Here is a 17,770-nt window from a genome sequence, read left to right on the forward strand (position 1 = left end):
GAATGGGAAGGATTCTTTTTTTAAACTGGAGGGAGAAATCAATGTTCATATCATCAGGTTGGAAGCTATCCAGACAGAATATAGAGGTACTGCTCCTCCACCCTGAGGTTGGCCTCATCATGACACAAGAGGAGGCCACAGACCAACATGTCCGAACAGGAATGGGAACTGGAATTAAAGTATCAAGCCACCGGGAAGTTCCACTTTTGGTGGATGGAGCAGAGGTGCTCGACAAAACAGTCCCTCAACGTATTGGGGGCCACACTGGAAGCATCGGATACAATAGGCGACCACAGGTGAAACTTTGCTTCACCTCAAAGGTCTGTTTGGGGCACTGAATGGAGGTGAAGATATAAAGAGCAGCATTTAATTTCTTCAAGTACCTATTCTTTTACTGTAAAACTTACATTATACTACACTCTAATGGAATAATTAGAAAATTATATTTTAAATAATTTAATTGTTTAATATTTTAATAATTGAAAATCATCTCAAAAGTTCGTGCAGAGTTAGAGTTACAGAAATGTGCCATAGAAATGTCTCACCTCATCACCTGTCAAATAGTATGCCGATAGCAATCCACCAACAAAGCGGATGGTGACTTCAAAAAGAGACACTTCTCCATTCTAAAAGATCAAAAAGCAGACAAAAGTTTAGTGTAATACTCAATAGCAAGGTAAATTTACAATCTAGATTCTACATTTCTGTAAAATCATCAAGTGCAATTGACCCTATGGTGAAAACAATCAAGTCATAGAAGATTAATATTTTTATACTGAATAGCAAGGCAGAAATCTAACATCTAACAGCTCTTTGCAACAGTATATGGAATGGGACAGGAAATTGCAGGTGGCACATTCCAAATTCAGTTTATCGATTTTTTTTTCCATGAGCTGCCTCTGCTTGTCTTGTATTCAGATGCAGGTCGAGCAGTAGCATAAGAATAATACAGGGCACCTTACCTGTTAGGAATGGACTATAATTAAGCTCCAGGTAGAAGTTATAAAGCTAGGTCAATGAGTGGACAGGGTTTCTTTGGATACATTACAAAACTATGAAAGACAGCTTCCAATTTATTCTGCATGTCAAACTTATTTGAGGATCTAAACAGGCATTATGCTTATTATTTTAATACTTAAGCAAATAATACTTTCTCACACATTCTCAGATGATGGCTCTCAACTCCCAAGATTAGATCTCATTGTACCTAACATTTCTTGAACAGAAGCAGAATTTCTGGTAATTGTATTCCTGCAGTGTTTCCCAATTGGCAATTCCAACATTTTGACCAAATGACATGGCACTATATTTTTCCAAGTATAGATAGGAAGGAATCTAGACATGGTACTGTTTTTGTGTGCCTGGTGCCCTTGTCCTTTTGAGAAGGGCTGTTAGAACTCATGACAACCCAACTGCATTTAGTGTGATGTATTTTGCTTCCTTAAAGGCTTTCTTGGTACTGAAAAGTACAATGCTCCCTCCCAATGCTGCAAATCTTAACTAAAAATGGAAAAGAAGATCTATGCAGCCGGTCAGGCAGCAACTATGGAGAGAAAGAATTGCATTTCTCATTGATGACCAAATTAGGAAAAATTTTAAAAAGTAGGATGAAAGACGAAAACATCTGTAATTTGGTAAATATCAAAAAAAGAAAGATGTCAAAAGTTAGTGTTAAACTGCATGAGAGTGTGGAAAGCTTGTTAATTACAACTAATCTACCCAAATGAGATGAAAAAAGGACATATAGATAAGAAATAAACTGTTGGAATCTCTGGAGATATGGAACATCACAGTTGCTGGAAATCTAAAGTAAAGAAAAATGCTGGGAAAGCCCAGCAAGTCAGTAAAAAGAGGAAAAACTAAAGAGCATCAGAAATAGCTAGAGCTTAAAAATTTTGAAATCAAAACAGAAAATGCTAGGAAAAACAGGCCAGGAACATCTGTGGAAAAATAAACATTGTTAATGCCCCAGTATAACAACAGAACCCTGAACCTCCAACAGACTCCACTCTGTTCACTGAGCCCTCACACCAAAACTAGCCAATCCAGACATGGTCATCAAATATTGATCAATTCAACACTGAGTTGCTAGCACTGAGGAGTGTCTAGACCAGGGGCTCCCAACCGAGGATCAACAGATCCCTCAGTTAATGGGAAGGCTCACTGGTATAAAAAGTTGGGAAACCCTTGCCTAGACAATCAGATGTTGCTTCTGCAGCACTGTTGGGCTTTGTCTGAACAGTGCAAGAGATCAAATCCAGCTGAGTCAGAGTTAGAGTATGATGAGAAATTAAAGTTATAAGTAACTAGGTCAGTTTTATCCTTGCGCAATTTAAAAGTGGTTACCCATTCAGAGTTTAGTTTTTCCACATGATCAGCACCAAATTCAGTTGACTAAAATGCAAGTGAATTAGAGTTATATACCTGGAAAGGCCATTAAGACATAGGATCAGAACTACACCAATCAGCCCACCAAATCTGCTCTACCATTTGATCATAGCTGATTTATTTTCTCTCTCAACCCCATTCTCCTGTCTCCTCCCATAATCTTTGAGGCCCTTACTAATCAAAAACCTATCAACCTCTGCTTTAAGTATACCCAATGACTTGGCCTCCACAGCCATCTATGGCAATAAATTTCAAACATTCACTGCCCTCTGGTTAAAGAAATTCCTTCTCATCTGTTCTAAAGGAGTGCTTGGTGCTCTGGTTGTGGGAAGGGAAGAGGTAGTGGGACACAACAGATAAATAGAACACAACTCTAAAAAAAGAATATTCCACACTGGGTATTTGGCCACATGACACATGGTCATAGTCATATTGCTCTGTCAATCGATTGTCAGGATATTTGTGAATTCCAAGAGCCATTCCTCATAGCATTGTGGTTGAAAGAATGCTTTGGATCTATGGGTCTTTAAGACCATCAATCTGAACTACTTGACCTAACCAAAGTACTTGAATACTTAGAGATGGTCTTATTCTAAAGGTATAATTGTAAGGAATCATTCGTCTACATTCAAATCGCTCAACTAATCTCTACAATTGCATACAAGAGAAAATCTGCAAATGCTGGAAATCAAAGTAATACACACAAAATGCTGGAGGAACTCAGCAGGCCTGGCAGCATCTATGGAAAAGCAGGGGAGACCATGGACTAACATGTCCTCTACTGCCACAATGAGGCCACAGTCAGGTTGGAGAAGCAACACCTTATATTCCATCTGGGTAGCCTCCAACCTGATAGCATGAACATCAATTTCTGAACTTCCAGTAACTGCCTCCCCCCTTCTCCTTCACCATTCCCATCTCTCACCTTCTCCCCATTACCTGCCCATCACCTCCCTCTAGTGCTCCTTCAACCTTCCCTTTTTTCCACGGCCTTCTGCCCTCTCCTATCGGATTTCCCCTTCTCCAGCCCTGTATCTCTTTCACCAGTCAACTTCCCAGCTCTTCACCACCCCTCCCTCTCTTCCGGTTTCACCCATCACCTTGTACTTATCTATCTCCCCCCTCCACCTTCTTACTTTGAATTCTAATCTCTTTTTTCCAGTCTCAATGAAGGATCTTGGCCTGAAACTTCGACTGTCTACTCTTTTCCACAGATGTTGCCTGCTGAGTTCCTCCAACATTTTGTCTATATTATTATGCAATTGCAGTTTACTAAAATTATATTTAGTCATCAGCAGCTATTTTTTTCCTTAAGGTGTGTAATAGTCTGCTATATTTTAGGCTTCCAATGTATGCCTGCCTATGCTAAATTAAGACCAGTTATACTTACATCTATTGTTCTGTTCTCCATACGACTCATTCAGTCCCAATATGCCTGGCGGAGGTTCTCATTGAAGGTGGCAGAAATCACAGAGAATGATCTGTTGAATGTGGAAATGGGTGGGGGTAGAGGGATAGGTGAGGAAAAAGGAAACAATAATGGAAGAGGAAAAGGACACCTCAGAATCACTGGTGTGGAACATGTTGTCATCACAACAGCTGCAATGGAACCAAGATAAGCTAGGGGGTGGAATGGAAACCTTACAGAAAGGAGAGTTGGAGATGTAGTAAAGATATCTGTGGAAGTCCACAGACTTATAATAGACATTGCTCACTAACCTGCCCTGAAATGGAGATATAAATGTCGGGAAAGAGAAGGAATGAGGAATGAGAACAGGACAGAATTTAGCAGCAAAGACTATGAAACTTTAAAAGTTTATATGGGAACAGGAAGTAACACCAATACAGTTATCAATCTTGGTTCACTATAGTTTCTCATTCAGAAACTAACTGACACAAGCAAAAGTGCATTTACTGATCAACTTGGAAAGTGATGCTAAATTGACACTGCAGACCATAATGTCAATACGCTTATTGTGACAGTGGAGGAACAACATGCTATAAATTGAGGAGAACTTGGAGGTGATGGTATTTGTATTATATAGCTGGGCATGTTACAGCCTTCAGGATCCAATATTGAATTCAACAACATCAGCTCTCTGCTCTCAGTATTAGACCTTGTCAGTTCCTCAATAAGGTAATACACCTCTAATATTAACTTACTCTTTGCCTTCAGAGGCTGCCTGATGTAGTGGATATTTCCAGAATTCTTCTTTCGGTTTCAGATACAGCACAGCTCTGACCTGTATTTCACAACATTTAAATGTTCCTTTATTTGCTTATTCTCTAACTGCTTTTAATCTATCAACCAAACAGCTTTGTGAACACTGGAATCTATGGGCAATCTTGGCACACTATCACAATAGCTCCCATTGTCCTACCTATTCTCTCCCCACCATCTCTGCATCTTATAACCAACTTATTTTTCCACTACTGATTAAGAGTCTTTAAACTAAAATGTTAAAGACAATAGACAATAGGTGCAGAAGTAGACCATTCTGCCCTTCGAGCCTGCACCTACATTTTGAGATCATGGCTGATCATCTACTATCAATACCCGGTTCCTGCCTTGTCCCCATATCCCTTGATTCCCCTATCCATAAGATACCTATCTAGCTCCTTCTTGAAAGCATCCAAGGAATTGGCCACCACTGCCTTCCGAGGCAGTGCATTCCAGACCCCCACAACTCTCTGGGAGAATGTTTTTCCTTAACTCTGTCCTAAATGACCTACCCCTTATTCTCAAACTATGCCCTCTGGTACTGGACTCTCCCAGCATCTGGAACATATTTCCTGCCTCTATCTTGTCCAATCCCTTAATAATCTCATATGTTTCAATCAGATCCCCTCTCAATCTCCTTAATTCCTGCGTGTACAAGCCCAGTCTCTCTAACCTCTCTGCGTAAGACAGTCCGGACATCACAGGGATTAACCTGGTGAATCTACACTGCACTTCCTCTATAGCCAGGATGTCCTTCCTTAACCCTGGAGACCAAAACTGTACACAATACTCCAGGTGTGGTCTCACCTGGGCTCTGTACAAATGCAAAAAGATTTCCCTGCTTTTGTACTCAATTCCCTTTGTAATAAAGGTCAACATTCCATTAGCCTTCTTCACTGCCTGCTGCACTTGCTCATTCACCTTCGGTGACTAATGAACAAGGACTCCTAGATCCCTTTGTATTTCTCCCTTACCTAACTCTACACCGTTCAGATAATAATCTGCTTTCCTGTTCTTACTCCCAAAGTGGATAACCTCACACTTATTCATATTAAACTTCATCTGCCAAGTATCTGCCACTCACCCAGCCTATCCAAGTCACCCTGAATTCTCCTAACATCCTCATCACATGTCACACTGCCACCCAGCTTAGTATCATCAGCAAACTTACTGATGTTATTCTCAATGCCGTCATCTAAATCGTTGATGTAAATCGTAAACAGCTGTGGTCCCAATACAGAGCCCTGTGGCACCCCACTAGTCACCACCTGCCATTCTGAGAAACACCAATTCACCGTTACCCTTTGCTTTCTATCTGCCAACCAGTTTTCTATCCATGTCAATATCTTCCCCCCCCCAATGCCATGAGCTCTGATTTTACCCACCAATCTCCTATGTGGGACCTTATCAAATGCCTTCTGAAAATCAAGGTACACTACATCCACTGGATCTCCCTTGTCTAACTTCCTGGTTACATCCTTGAAAAACTCCAATGATTAGTCAAGCATGATTTGCCCTTGGTAAATCCATGCTGGCTTGGCCCAATCCTATCACTGCTATCTAGATATGCCACTATTTCATCTTTAATAATGGACTCTAGCATCTTCCCCACTACTGATGTTAGGCTGACAGGACGATAGTTCTCTGTTTTCTCCCTCCCTCCGTTCTTCAAAAGTGGGATAACATTAGCCATTCTCCAATCCTCAGGAACTGAACCTGAATTTAAGGAACATTGGAAAATGATTACCAATGCACCTGCAATTTCCAGGGCCACCTCCTTTATTACCCTAGGATACAGACCATCTGGACCTGGGGATTTGTCAGCCTTCAGTCCCATCAGTCTACTCATCACCGTTTCCTTCCTAATGTCAATCAGTTTCATTTCCTCTGTTACCCTATGTCCTTGGCCCATCCATACATCTGGGAGATTGCCTGTGTCTCCCCTAGTGAAGACAGATCTAAAGTACTTACTAAATTCTTCTGCCATTTCTCTGTTTCACCCAATTTCACCCAATTCATTCTTCAAGGGCCCAACATTGTTCTTAACTGTCTTCTTTCTCTTCACATACCTAAAAAAGCTTTTGCTATCCTCCTTTATATTCCTGGTTAGCTTGCGTTCGTACCTCATTTTTTCTCCCCATATTGCTTTTTTAGTTAAGTTCTGTTGTTCCTTAAAAATTTCCCAATTATCTGTCCTCCCACTCACCTTAGCTCTGTCATATTTCCTTTTTTTTTTAATTCTATGCAATCTCTGACTTCCTTTGTCAACCACTGTGGCCCCTTTCCCCCCTTTGAATCCTTCCTTCTCTGGGGGATGAACTGATTTTGCACCTTGTGCATTATTCCCAAGAATACCTGCCATTGTTGTTCCACTGTCTTTTCTGCTAGGATATCCGTCCAGTTAACTTTGGCCAGCTCCTCCCTCATGGCTCCATAGTTTCCCCTGTTCAACTGCAACAATGACACCTCCAATCTGCCCTTATCCTTCTCAAATTGCAGATAAAATCATATTATGGTATATTATCATATATCAAAGACTTCTGTTGTTTCTGGTATTTACATTTTTTGAAATCACATGCCTGGATTGCACAATGAACTGCAGTGCACCAAGTGATTTGTACTGAGAAAAAACTAATTGCGGATGTAAGTTAATTTAAAACATGATTTGAATGAATAAATCATTAAACTGGAGTTGTAAAGTCAACAGTTTTGCATCTAAAACACGAGATTCTACAGGTGCTAGAAATACAATGTCACACACATATTGCTGGAGGAACTCAAGAGATCAGACAGCATCAATGGAGAATAAATGAGGGTCCTGATGAAAGGACTCAGGCTGAAACATTGACTATTTATCCCCTCTATAGATGCTGCCTGACTTGCTGAGTTCTTCCAACATTTTGTGTGTTACTTTGTTTCTGCAACCTTTTAGTTATGCTTATTAGATTGTGCTAAGGCAGCAGAATCGCTTGATCAAGAAATTTACTATCAATTCCATGGTGCAAAATTATTAACTGATCTCACCAATGCCTTTGTAGGTATCTAATGGTATCAGCATATCCATTCAAAACAATGCATTTAATACTACGTCGCAGTTACGTACAGTGCATTTTATTTCCCTTCCGCGCCTTTGTGGCATATCAGGTGGCAACCTTGCCATTTCTTTAGCATTTGTCTGTTTTTTTTTTAAAACAAGGCAGAGTTGCTAGCTCAATGCTTAACCCAGCATAGATGCAAAGCATGTAAAGAACCAGCCAAATTCAAAGCCAGGACCACTCGCCTCAAAGTCTGGTGCAGATGCCACTAAACCACCAGCCAGCTATGTACATTACAATGTACAAAATTTGGCAAAGTGGCAAACAGTTATAAAATATGACAACACTTTAGAAAATGGAAGGCAATATTACCAAGACATGCATGCTGCAAGAGAAGAATTGCTTTGAAATATGATGTTATATAAGGTGCCCAAGTGGAACGTTCACTTTGCTGACAAACAGGAACTAGAGAGTAGGCTAAATGGCTCCTTTACTGATTAACAAATTGTAGCAGCACAGGAACTAGTTCAGGTGCTTAAGTATTTTCTTAATTTAAAATCAAAATTATGTTCAGTTTATTGTATATGCACAAGTACTGTTTGCACAGCTACAATAAAAAATTTGGAGCAGTATCACAAGTATATAGCAACAGAGACAGAATATCCACAAGAACAAAACAAGTCAAACATAAATTATACAAGAAAGAACAATTGAAACAAAAATAAGTCTACTTTAGTGCAAAGTGGTCACAGTGTTGCCGAGATAGTAATCAGGGTTGTTCAGATTGGCTCAGGACCTTAACCTGGTGCTATGGTCTTCTTGCCCAACAGTAGCCGCAAAAGGATGACATAGCCCAAATGTTTGGTGACATGCCAAATCTCCTTAGACTAAGATGGTAAAAAAAATACAGGTACACATTTCTTCTGTGTAGTTGTCTATGTCATGAGTCCTGGATGGGCCATCGACGTTCAAGTCAAGGAATTGTAAGTTGCTGACACTCTCCACCACTAATCCATCAATGTGACTGCCACATGTTCAACTTTGCTCCCCAATCTGAAGTCAACAAAAGCTTCTTTAGTTTTACTGATGTTGAGATTGTTGTTGTGGCACTGCTCAACCAGGTGTATTAACTCACTCCTACAAGCTTTAAGCAAATAACTTGAACAAAGACTGAAAATATTATTCTGAACTCTTAACATAACACAAAAACAAGTTGGCAAGTCACTCATGAAGAGATGTAAACAGATGAGAAAGGTATATAGATTTGTAAAGTGAACAAAGATCTGATAAATGGTGTGTAATACAGAAAATTATGAAATTGCTCAACTCGATAGGTAAAATGAAAATGAATTCTAGCTAAATTATGAGATATTTCAGAGCTATGAAGTGCAAGGACATCTGAGTGAGTGTCTTAGTACACATTTAACAAAGGGGTTTGTATGCAGGTACAGCAAGTAATTAGGAAAGTGAACAGAATCTTAGTATTTATTGAGAGGAACTGAATAGAAAATAGGGAGCTTATTTTTCCCCATTGTGACAAAAGCAGAAAGACTGTACCACCTCCACACTTAAGGAAGAGTATAAATGTGTTAGTAGCAATTAAGGGAAAAAAATTATTAGATAAATTCGAGAAATGAAGAGGTCAACTTTTAATGAAAATTTGGCTAAGTTACACCAGTGATTTTCAATGGGATGGTTACATATCCTAAGGGGGCATCAGGGGAAACAAAAGTCATCGGGCTTTCAAGATCCTTGGGGGGTGGGAGGGGGCTGTAAGTGTCACCCTAACTTGAGGCGCAAGACCTGACCGACCATATCTACTCACTGTCATCATCAACATTCAATAGGCATTCTCAGTTTCAGTTAATTTTCTATTTTAATTTAGCTCTGTTAATGATGGATAAAGATATACAGTGAAGTCTCTACAATTCAGAAGGCATTGAAGCCTTGAACTCTAACCCTGCTTTAAGAAAAGCCAGAAACTACAGGAAGTGCGTCAATACAGTGTTACATACCTGGAGCAGGGTTTTATTCCATTCCTGTCAGATCAGTGATGCCCTATACGTCTTATTTATAATACTGTACTATCTAATGAAGACGTGAAACCATCAAGTTTGCAGGAACACTGCTGTAAAAGACACCCTGAAAAGGCTACTTACGGAATTACTCAGTTCCAGAAGATGAAAGAAGCATTTGAAAAGCGTTGCGCACTTGAGTCAGTTGCCAAGAAAGCTAAAAATCACCTTGTTAGTGGTCTTACTGTTATCATTTTGGAAATGTTATAAAACAAATTGTGGAAAATCTCATGCAATTGGTGAAAAATTAGTAACTTCTGCTGTATCATAAGTGCTCACCACTCCCAAAGTGGATACCAGTATTTTAAAACCAATTCCTCCGAGTAACAGTTCTGTAGCTCATCGTATTGACAAAATGAATGAAGATATTGAGTATCAACTATGCACAGAGCTACAAAATAAACAGAATTTGGGATACAACTGGATGAGTCAACTGTGCATGATGACAAAGCATTGCTAATGGCATATGTACAGTTTATCAAAAATGGAAAAGCTTATGAAGAGATTCACTTTTATAATATTAATGGTGAATCAATCTACTCAAAATGTATATTGAGTATAAAAATATTCTGATTAGAAATGTAATTTCTTGTTCAACAGTTGTGGAGTATCATAAATGACAGGTTGCCATGCTGGTTTAGTTGCATTTATGAAAACAGAAATTCCAAGTCTGTTCATTGTGTAAATCATAGTCTGAATGTTTGCTTCTTCACACTGAAGTGTGTTGGCTGTCAAAAAACTGCAGCTTAAAAGCCTCTGATCTAAAGTCAACAACAGCTTGGGAAACAAGACTGAACTTCTATGTGGAGATGTGGCACACCTAGCCAATCTGTATGACAAAATGAATATTCTAAATATGAAAATGCACAGCGAGAATTTCAACTTAATACAGACAAAAAATATGTTGTCCACATTTAATCGGAAAATTGGAATAATAGGATACAAGCAAAACATTGGGAGAAGAATTCTCAGTTTCCCTGCACGGAAAGTATGGCACTCTCTTTCACAGATAATGATTTGCAAGAGTACTGCTTACAGCTGCAGTCGCTGATGAAGGATTTTCAAAATCGATTCAAGGATTTGAATGATTTGGAAATTCCAGGCTGGGTAATTAACCCACTTCTTTGGAAAGTGAAAGTACAGGAAGAGAGCTTGCAAGAAGAAATTAATGAAATTCAGAATGATGAAGAAGCAAAAATGCTTTTCCAAAATGTCAGCTTTCATGTTATGTGACTACAATGTCATATAAAGTTTCCTCATCTTTGGAGAAGAGCCAAACTGCTTTTCAATCCTCCTACCTTGTTGAAAGAGGCTTCAGTGCAGTGAGCCACATACTTACAGAAAACAGAAACCACTTGGACATTGTTATGCATGGGGATTTAAGGCTTTTGCTGTCACAACTTGAACCAGATATTTCAACTCTTGCTAAAACCACATTAATATCGGAGCTGCATTTACTTTGTAAGCTCGGTTTGGAGACAAATAAAAATTTAAAGCAGAATCATTTTTCTCATGTTAGCATATGGTAGATATGTTTTTACACTATGGGAGACGCCAGAAAGTATATTGTGCCTAAGAAGGGCATTGGCAAGTATGAAGGTTTTTTTTAGGAGGGGTGCTGAGGTTAAAAAAGGTTGGGAACACTGATTTATGTTCATCAGTTGCAGTTTAAATGGTAAATATTGTTACATGTACCAAAGTACAGTGAAAAACTTTGTTCTGCTTGCCATCAATTCATCACTCCAAACCATGAGGTGGTACAAGAGAGAAGTAATAACAGAATGCAGAATAAAATGTTATGAATACAGAGAAAGTGCAAAGCAGGAAGACAATAAAGAAGCTTATTTTTCTTTCTTATATCTTCCTTTTCTTTTCAAGGTGATTGTGGTCCTTTCAGAGTACATGGCCTATAATTTAAACTACAGTTCTTAGCCATCAATGCATTTTCAGACCAATGGTGCAGCCTAGCTCACCATCTCCAGTAATGGCCTGGAAGACATGCGTCCTCAGGATTGGGAGGTTGGAAGCTGTGGAGTGGCCCCGTGGGCAGCCAATTTCCCTGATTGAAGTGTCGTGGAAGACTTAAAAATTGAGGCAGCAGGTGGTATGTTTGTCAATCGCTGGCTGTCAGAGGTAGACCCCTCTATTCAACTGATCACCCAATTTTCTCTCTCCCCTAGTCCGAGACCAGGGAGGGTTTGAAGAAACAATGCATTAGACTGTAACATTAGAAAAGCGAGCTGCTGGTTCTTTGCTCTCATTGTTGAAAAAATGACCTCTCTCTCGTTCAACAGAGACAGAGCAAGAACCTATCATTCACTCTATGGGGTTCTTGTTTCGTAGATATTTGTGAAGAGTATGAAGTTCAGGTTGTATGCTGTGTGCATTTGTTGATATTAAGTGAAACTTTGAAGTAGTTTATTTGCAAAGTTACACACTTCCAGTTATTAGACTTTTTCAGCACCAACTACATATCACAATAAGATCTAACTGAAACTTCCTATGTGATCTGATTCATAATAGAAAACTCACCACATTGAAATCCAAATTGCTTTCCACCCATTCTTTGGCTTCTCTAAATTCCTCTTGAAGACCCATAATGAAGAGTGTATCCAAAGAGTCTACAATTGTGGCTCCTAGAAGACCTCCTGCAGTGACAATAATAATGTAGTATATAGATATGATCACATCTATCTCTTATTTTTGAGCATTTTATAGCAACATCTTTATTAGTTTCACATTGTCATTAAAGCAACTATAAAAATAGGAAAAACAATAAAACAAATTCCCAAAATAATCAAATAGGCGTGCTGTAGGAAACTTCACAGTAACACTCAACAGAAAAATGTGACCAACCACAGTATAAACAATTACTTCTAAACAAGTATCTTGGTAGCAAAAGAGGTAAGAAATGTTAAAGATCTAAATGCATTCAATGCAAATAGAATCTGAAAAGGAAGAAAATAACTAAATCAACCCCATATACAGAGAATAAACTGGCTAGAAACAAAATAAGAAATAAGTGCCTGAATAGATTATTAAATCAATGTCAGAAATAAAATTAAAGATGCTGTACTCTTTAATCTTACATAATCTTCAAAATTTAAACTGAAATTTCTTCTAAAGGGACTCATTATTTCAATTTGAAACAAACCATTTTACCTTCTCAGAACCAGATACCAATAAATTTATTTTCAGGTTATCTTACAAAATAATTATGAAAGTAATGTGCTCCCACTCTACCATAAGCAAACTACTCTTCCAGCTTCCCCATCTTCCTTTACAGGAGTGGAATGGTATAAGAATATAGTCAATTAAGATTAAAGGAGAGTAGCTATTTTAACACCTGTAACCTGGTAATCTGATGAATGCATTCTTGAACAAACTATCTGTAGTTACATTCATTAATTTTCTAAACTGGGGAGGGTATTTGAATTTGATGGCAATTTCTTCATCAAATAATAGTAATTTAATTCCATTTTTAGTCATTTTTTTTAATGATTACTTGTTTCCTTTGTTTCACTCACTCCCTTACAAAAATTATGTCTAAGATCAGATACGTATTTTCTAAGTTTCAGGAGCTGATTTTTCTCTTCTAATCCTATAATCTCATAAGAACTGTTGAAGATGGGTCTGGGCTTGGGTGGTGTAGTTTAAATTATCTGAACCAAAGGCTCAGGATGACATTAAGCTTGACATATGCACTATGGATTTACTCATTCAAGCTATCTCCAAATTCCATCTCAGCGAACCATGAAAAATTCTGAGGGATCCAGATAAGAATAATTGTTGAAGATTGAAATACAGAAAAAAAAACAAAACTTAAAGGTGATTTAGTTTTATCAAGTCGAGCAGAATACAAAGTTTGTCTTGATAGGTTTGTGCAGCTAATAGTTATGGCATAGTTAGGCACCACTGCACAACTCTGAATGCTTCACAAAAGGAACATGTCAAATGTTAAGGTGACAGCAAGAATTTTTAAAGGAGCCTTATGAGGCAAGTGTTATTGTTTAAAAAAAACCAGAGTGGTAGGTTCCTGGAATGCACTGGCAGTAGATGCAGATATGATAGTAATAGTTAAGAAGCCAGAGGGTAAAGGGGTGCAAACATGAGAGAAGCTGGCTTGCTTCGCTATTGTTTGTTGCTGTTCTTTTCATAGTTGATGCTTGGGTCTTTCTACGGAGCACTGTGGACATGCCACGTTGGCACCTTGCGGGATGCCCCCTGCACATCCTTAGTGAAATGTGTTGTTTGTGTTAACAACCAACACCACCTGTGTTTCGTTGTGCATATGATAGATTAAGCAAATCTAAATCAGGCAAATGAACGGGCAGGAAATCAAGCGATAAAGACCTTGCGCAGGCAGACAAGATTAGTTATACTGGCATGGTTAGCTTAGACAATGACTCAAAGGCCCTGCTCTTGTGCTGTACTGTTTCACATCCCATAAACAGCATTCAAGCCGCAGATAATGTATAGTCAACAGGATTATGCTGGAGATGGGAAATGACAATAACAAGTGCAGACATTAAATGGAAGTTTTGAAATTGTGGAGTGCTTTTAGGGTGGTTAAGAATATATTACTTCCTTTTATGGAGAAGTCAGTGTTAAGATATCATTAATTTACTATTTAAGAAATAAAAACATTAGCAAGAATGTAATGGGTATTTTCTAAGCATAGAATCTATGCCAAATGAAAGACAGACAGCTGGAGTTTTTAAAAATGTGAAGTGCCTTTAAGTTTTAAATATAGAAATTTCTGTATAAACAAAAAGCTAAGCAGAGGAAATAACTTTTGATCATGCTAGAATAAGCCACAGATACAATGTACCAAATGAAAGCTTATATTGTTTATGCTAACCTTAATAGAATTATTTATTGTCACCAAGCTATGCAAGCAGTTGATTATGAGAACTAAGGGGAGCTCACAAGACTTTGGACTAATGATAGATATACATAAATTTCAAAGCAGAATGATTAAGATACATGAAATACATGTATCAATTCTAAAATGAAAGTGCAATATAATTGTCCACACATTATGCACAATCTTCAACTTGGGTGTTAGCATTCTGAACTTTTAGTTGTGCCAATACATTCAACGTGAGACATTTGAGCACGAAATGTAAGTTGACATTTCAATAAAGTGTGAATAAAGTGCTGTACTGAGGGAGGTCTGTAGGATTAGGAATGCTGCCCAAGATATCTGAAGTCCCATCTGTCCTTTATGTTGAATGTAAAAGATTCCTCAGGAATATTTAAAGAACAAGGGTGCGTTCCTGGTTTTCCGGCTATCGTGTATTCTTTAGCTACCATTACATAAACTACATTATCTGTTTGTGTTATCTTGTTACTAACTGTGGGCCCTTATGATTCTTTAAACTGAATATCATTTTCTCATACACAAGATGTAAATCATCTCCTGTGATGTTCTGAAGATGAAAGGTGTTAAATATATATCAACTTAATTTGTTTTCTCATACAGATTTGCAGTGGACAAAATTCAATCCTCAACTCCATTGACTTAGCTCACTAATTATTAAAAAGGAGAAACAGCACCAAAATTCTTAACTGTGCTGTTCTCCAGACACTCTATAAAAATATTGGAATAAGAATTTCTGCGTACAAATAGGACAGTCAATGTCTCACTGAGTACAGACACAGCAAAGACCGCAGATGCTGGAAATCTGGAGCAATACACAGAATGCTGGAGAAGTCAGCAACTCAGGTTGCAAAGGTAAGACCTGACTTGCTGAGTTCCTCCAGCATTTGTGTTGCTCCTACTGAGTTAATCAACACTCACAGTCCCCTTGACCAGGATTTTTCTCAGACCAGTGAAGGGACAGTGTCCCTATTCACCTCACTGACAGATGCTCACAGATTTCTTGCTGGCTTGTTAATGGGAATTTCCTCTGATCCGGTGTCTTTTCCAGCCTGGCAGCCTCTACTGAGGATCTGTAGTGTGTGAGAGCTGGAAAAGCTGCAGCAAGGCTCTTCAACCAATCGGAATGAAAAATCCCCACTGAGACATGAAGGATCCAAACCAGGAAGAAGAAAGAAATATAAATTAGATTTAAATGAAGTATATAAAGGAAATAAAGTCTGGGAAATACAGATAGCTTAAAGTAGCGGTTTAAGAAATAGATGGAAAAAGTAAAAGAAGTTCATTATTTCCTTTTAAAAAGTCTTAATAATTTTCTCCTAGGATTGAGACCCCGTATATAAAATTAATTTTTTTGACCCGGAGATTTGTTTAACAGAAATTATCACTCAAACTGCTAAAATTCATTTATTTCAGGATGTACCAGTGCTACCTTTTCAGCCATCAATAATTTGGCATTTGTTGGCAAGTTACAAATTTCATGAAACAGGAAATTTAGCAATATACATTGGGAAGATTTGGGTATCGAGTCATTTAACAGTTTGGGTATATGCTTTTTAAAATAAGGTACTTGCTCCAGATGTTTCTGCAGAAAAAGCATTTTAACATTGTTTCAGCTATATTTTCACACTTTACAAAATGATTGGAAAGTGAGAACATGGCAATGGCTACAAATTCTAGCTCGACCAAATCAGTGTGCCACATGGATATAGCAGCAGTGTGACAGTATGTCCTTACGATGGATTGTTAAGGGAGGATTTGAGGAGGCAATAAAGCCCTGTTCAGGAGTCAAAACTAAAGGGTGTAGGTTAAGGATCTACCTGATAATCCCAGCTCCATAATGCACTAGGAAGGCCAGCTTATTCAAGGAGTGTGTACAGTGTTGAGACAAAGTGGTTCAAGATGACCTACAATACCCTTAAAATTCTTCAAAACAAGAGGACAAGCATATCACCACCCCCATGCAGAAATTGTACTGAGGTACAAGAGTGACTCACACTTGGAAGTGCTAGGTGAACTTCTGTAGTGGCATAAAGCAATCTATAAATGGTCACTATTGTATTTCTCTGTGGGAAAGCAAAATATAGTGGATTCCAGTTAATTGGGACACATCAAGAACAGTACATTTTTGCCCAATTAAGTGGCTGTCCCAATTACTTGAAGTTTCATGGAAATAGTTTAAAAGATATTTTTTAAAAAAGGGAACTACCATTTAACAGAGCAACAAATTATACAAGCAAATAAAATACAGAACAAATTAGAACACTGTAAATATTACGAGAAAATCTGCAGATGCTGGAAATTCAAACAACAACACACACAAAATGCTGGTGGAACACAGCAGGCCAGGCAGCATCTATAGGGAGAAGTACTGTCGACGTTTTGGGCCGAGACCCTTCGTCAGGACTAACCGAAAGGAAAGATAGTAAGAGATTTGAAAGTAGTGGGGGGAGGGGGAAATGCAAAATGATAGGAGAAGACCGGAGGGGGTGGGGGGAAGCTAAGAGCTGGAAAGGTGAACCCTCCCCCCTCCCCCCTCCCCCCATTACTTTCAAATCTCTTACTATCTTTCCTTTCGGTTAGTCCTGACGAAGGGTCTCGGCCCTGTGGTGAACTATGTGCCTGTCTGGACACACCCCCTTCTGACTGCTCCTGTGGCTCCTCCCACAGGCCCCTGTATAAAGGCGATCGAGGTCTGATCCTCTGCCTCATTCTCCAGGATATAATATGATGGTCACTCACTGCTGGTTCCTTCTTCAGTCAATAAAAGCCGATATCTCGCCTTACGTCTCAGTGTGAGTTATTGATGGTGCATCAATTTTATTGACTGAAAGTTTTAAAACATGGAAACCGTTTTACGACCGGAAAGGTTGGATTTGGACCCTCAAGACCCTGAAGCAGCTCTTGCTTTTGAACACTGGCTTGCATGCTTCCAATCATACTTGGCGGAGCTTCGTGCGACTGACCCTGCCGTTATGTACAGAATTCTCCTCTCGAGGGTCACCCCAAAAGTTTATTCTATTATCCGGGACCTGCCGACCTACGAAGGGGCACTGGACGCCCTCAAAAGACAGTACCTGCGGCCAGTGAACACCGTCTACGCAAGACATCGTTTAGCTACCCAGCGACAGCGGCCTGGAGAATCGAGCGCCAAGTTTCTCCGAGCACT

General features: G+C 38.9%; 1 protein-coding gene across 3 annotated transcripts in view; it reads right to left on the reverse strand.

Moving 5' to 3' along the window:
• Positions 1–17,770, reverse strand: part of LOC132383536 (mannosyl-oligosaccharide 1,2-alpha-mannosidase IA-like) — a 122,052-nt gene that overhangs the window by 71,655 nt on the left and 32,627 nt on the right. For 2 of the 3 annotated variants that reach the window (XM_059954647.1, XM_059954649.1), the window contains 2 exons: positions 12,252–12,367; positions 546–626 (listed from right to left, as the gene is read on the reverse strand). In XM_059954647.1, the coding sequence (XP_059810630.1) occupies positions 546–626; positions 12,252–12,367 (197 nt within the window). Of the gene's footprint in view, positions 1–545; positions 627–3,778; positions 3,815–12,251; positions 12,368–17,770 lie in introns of those variants that run through there. The other variant, XM_059954650.1, reaches the window with a different exon arrangement.

Source organism: Hypanus sabinus, chromosome 30 (genome assembly GCF_030144855.1).
Source record: "Hypanus sabinus isolate sHypSab1 chromosome 30, sHypSab1.hap1, whole genome shotgun sequence".
Taxonomy (NCBI): domain Eukaryota; kingdom Metazoa; phylum Chordata; class Chondrichthyes; order Myliobatiformes; family Dasyatidae; genus Hypanus; species Hypanus sabinus.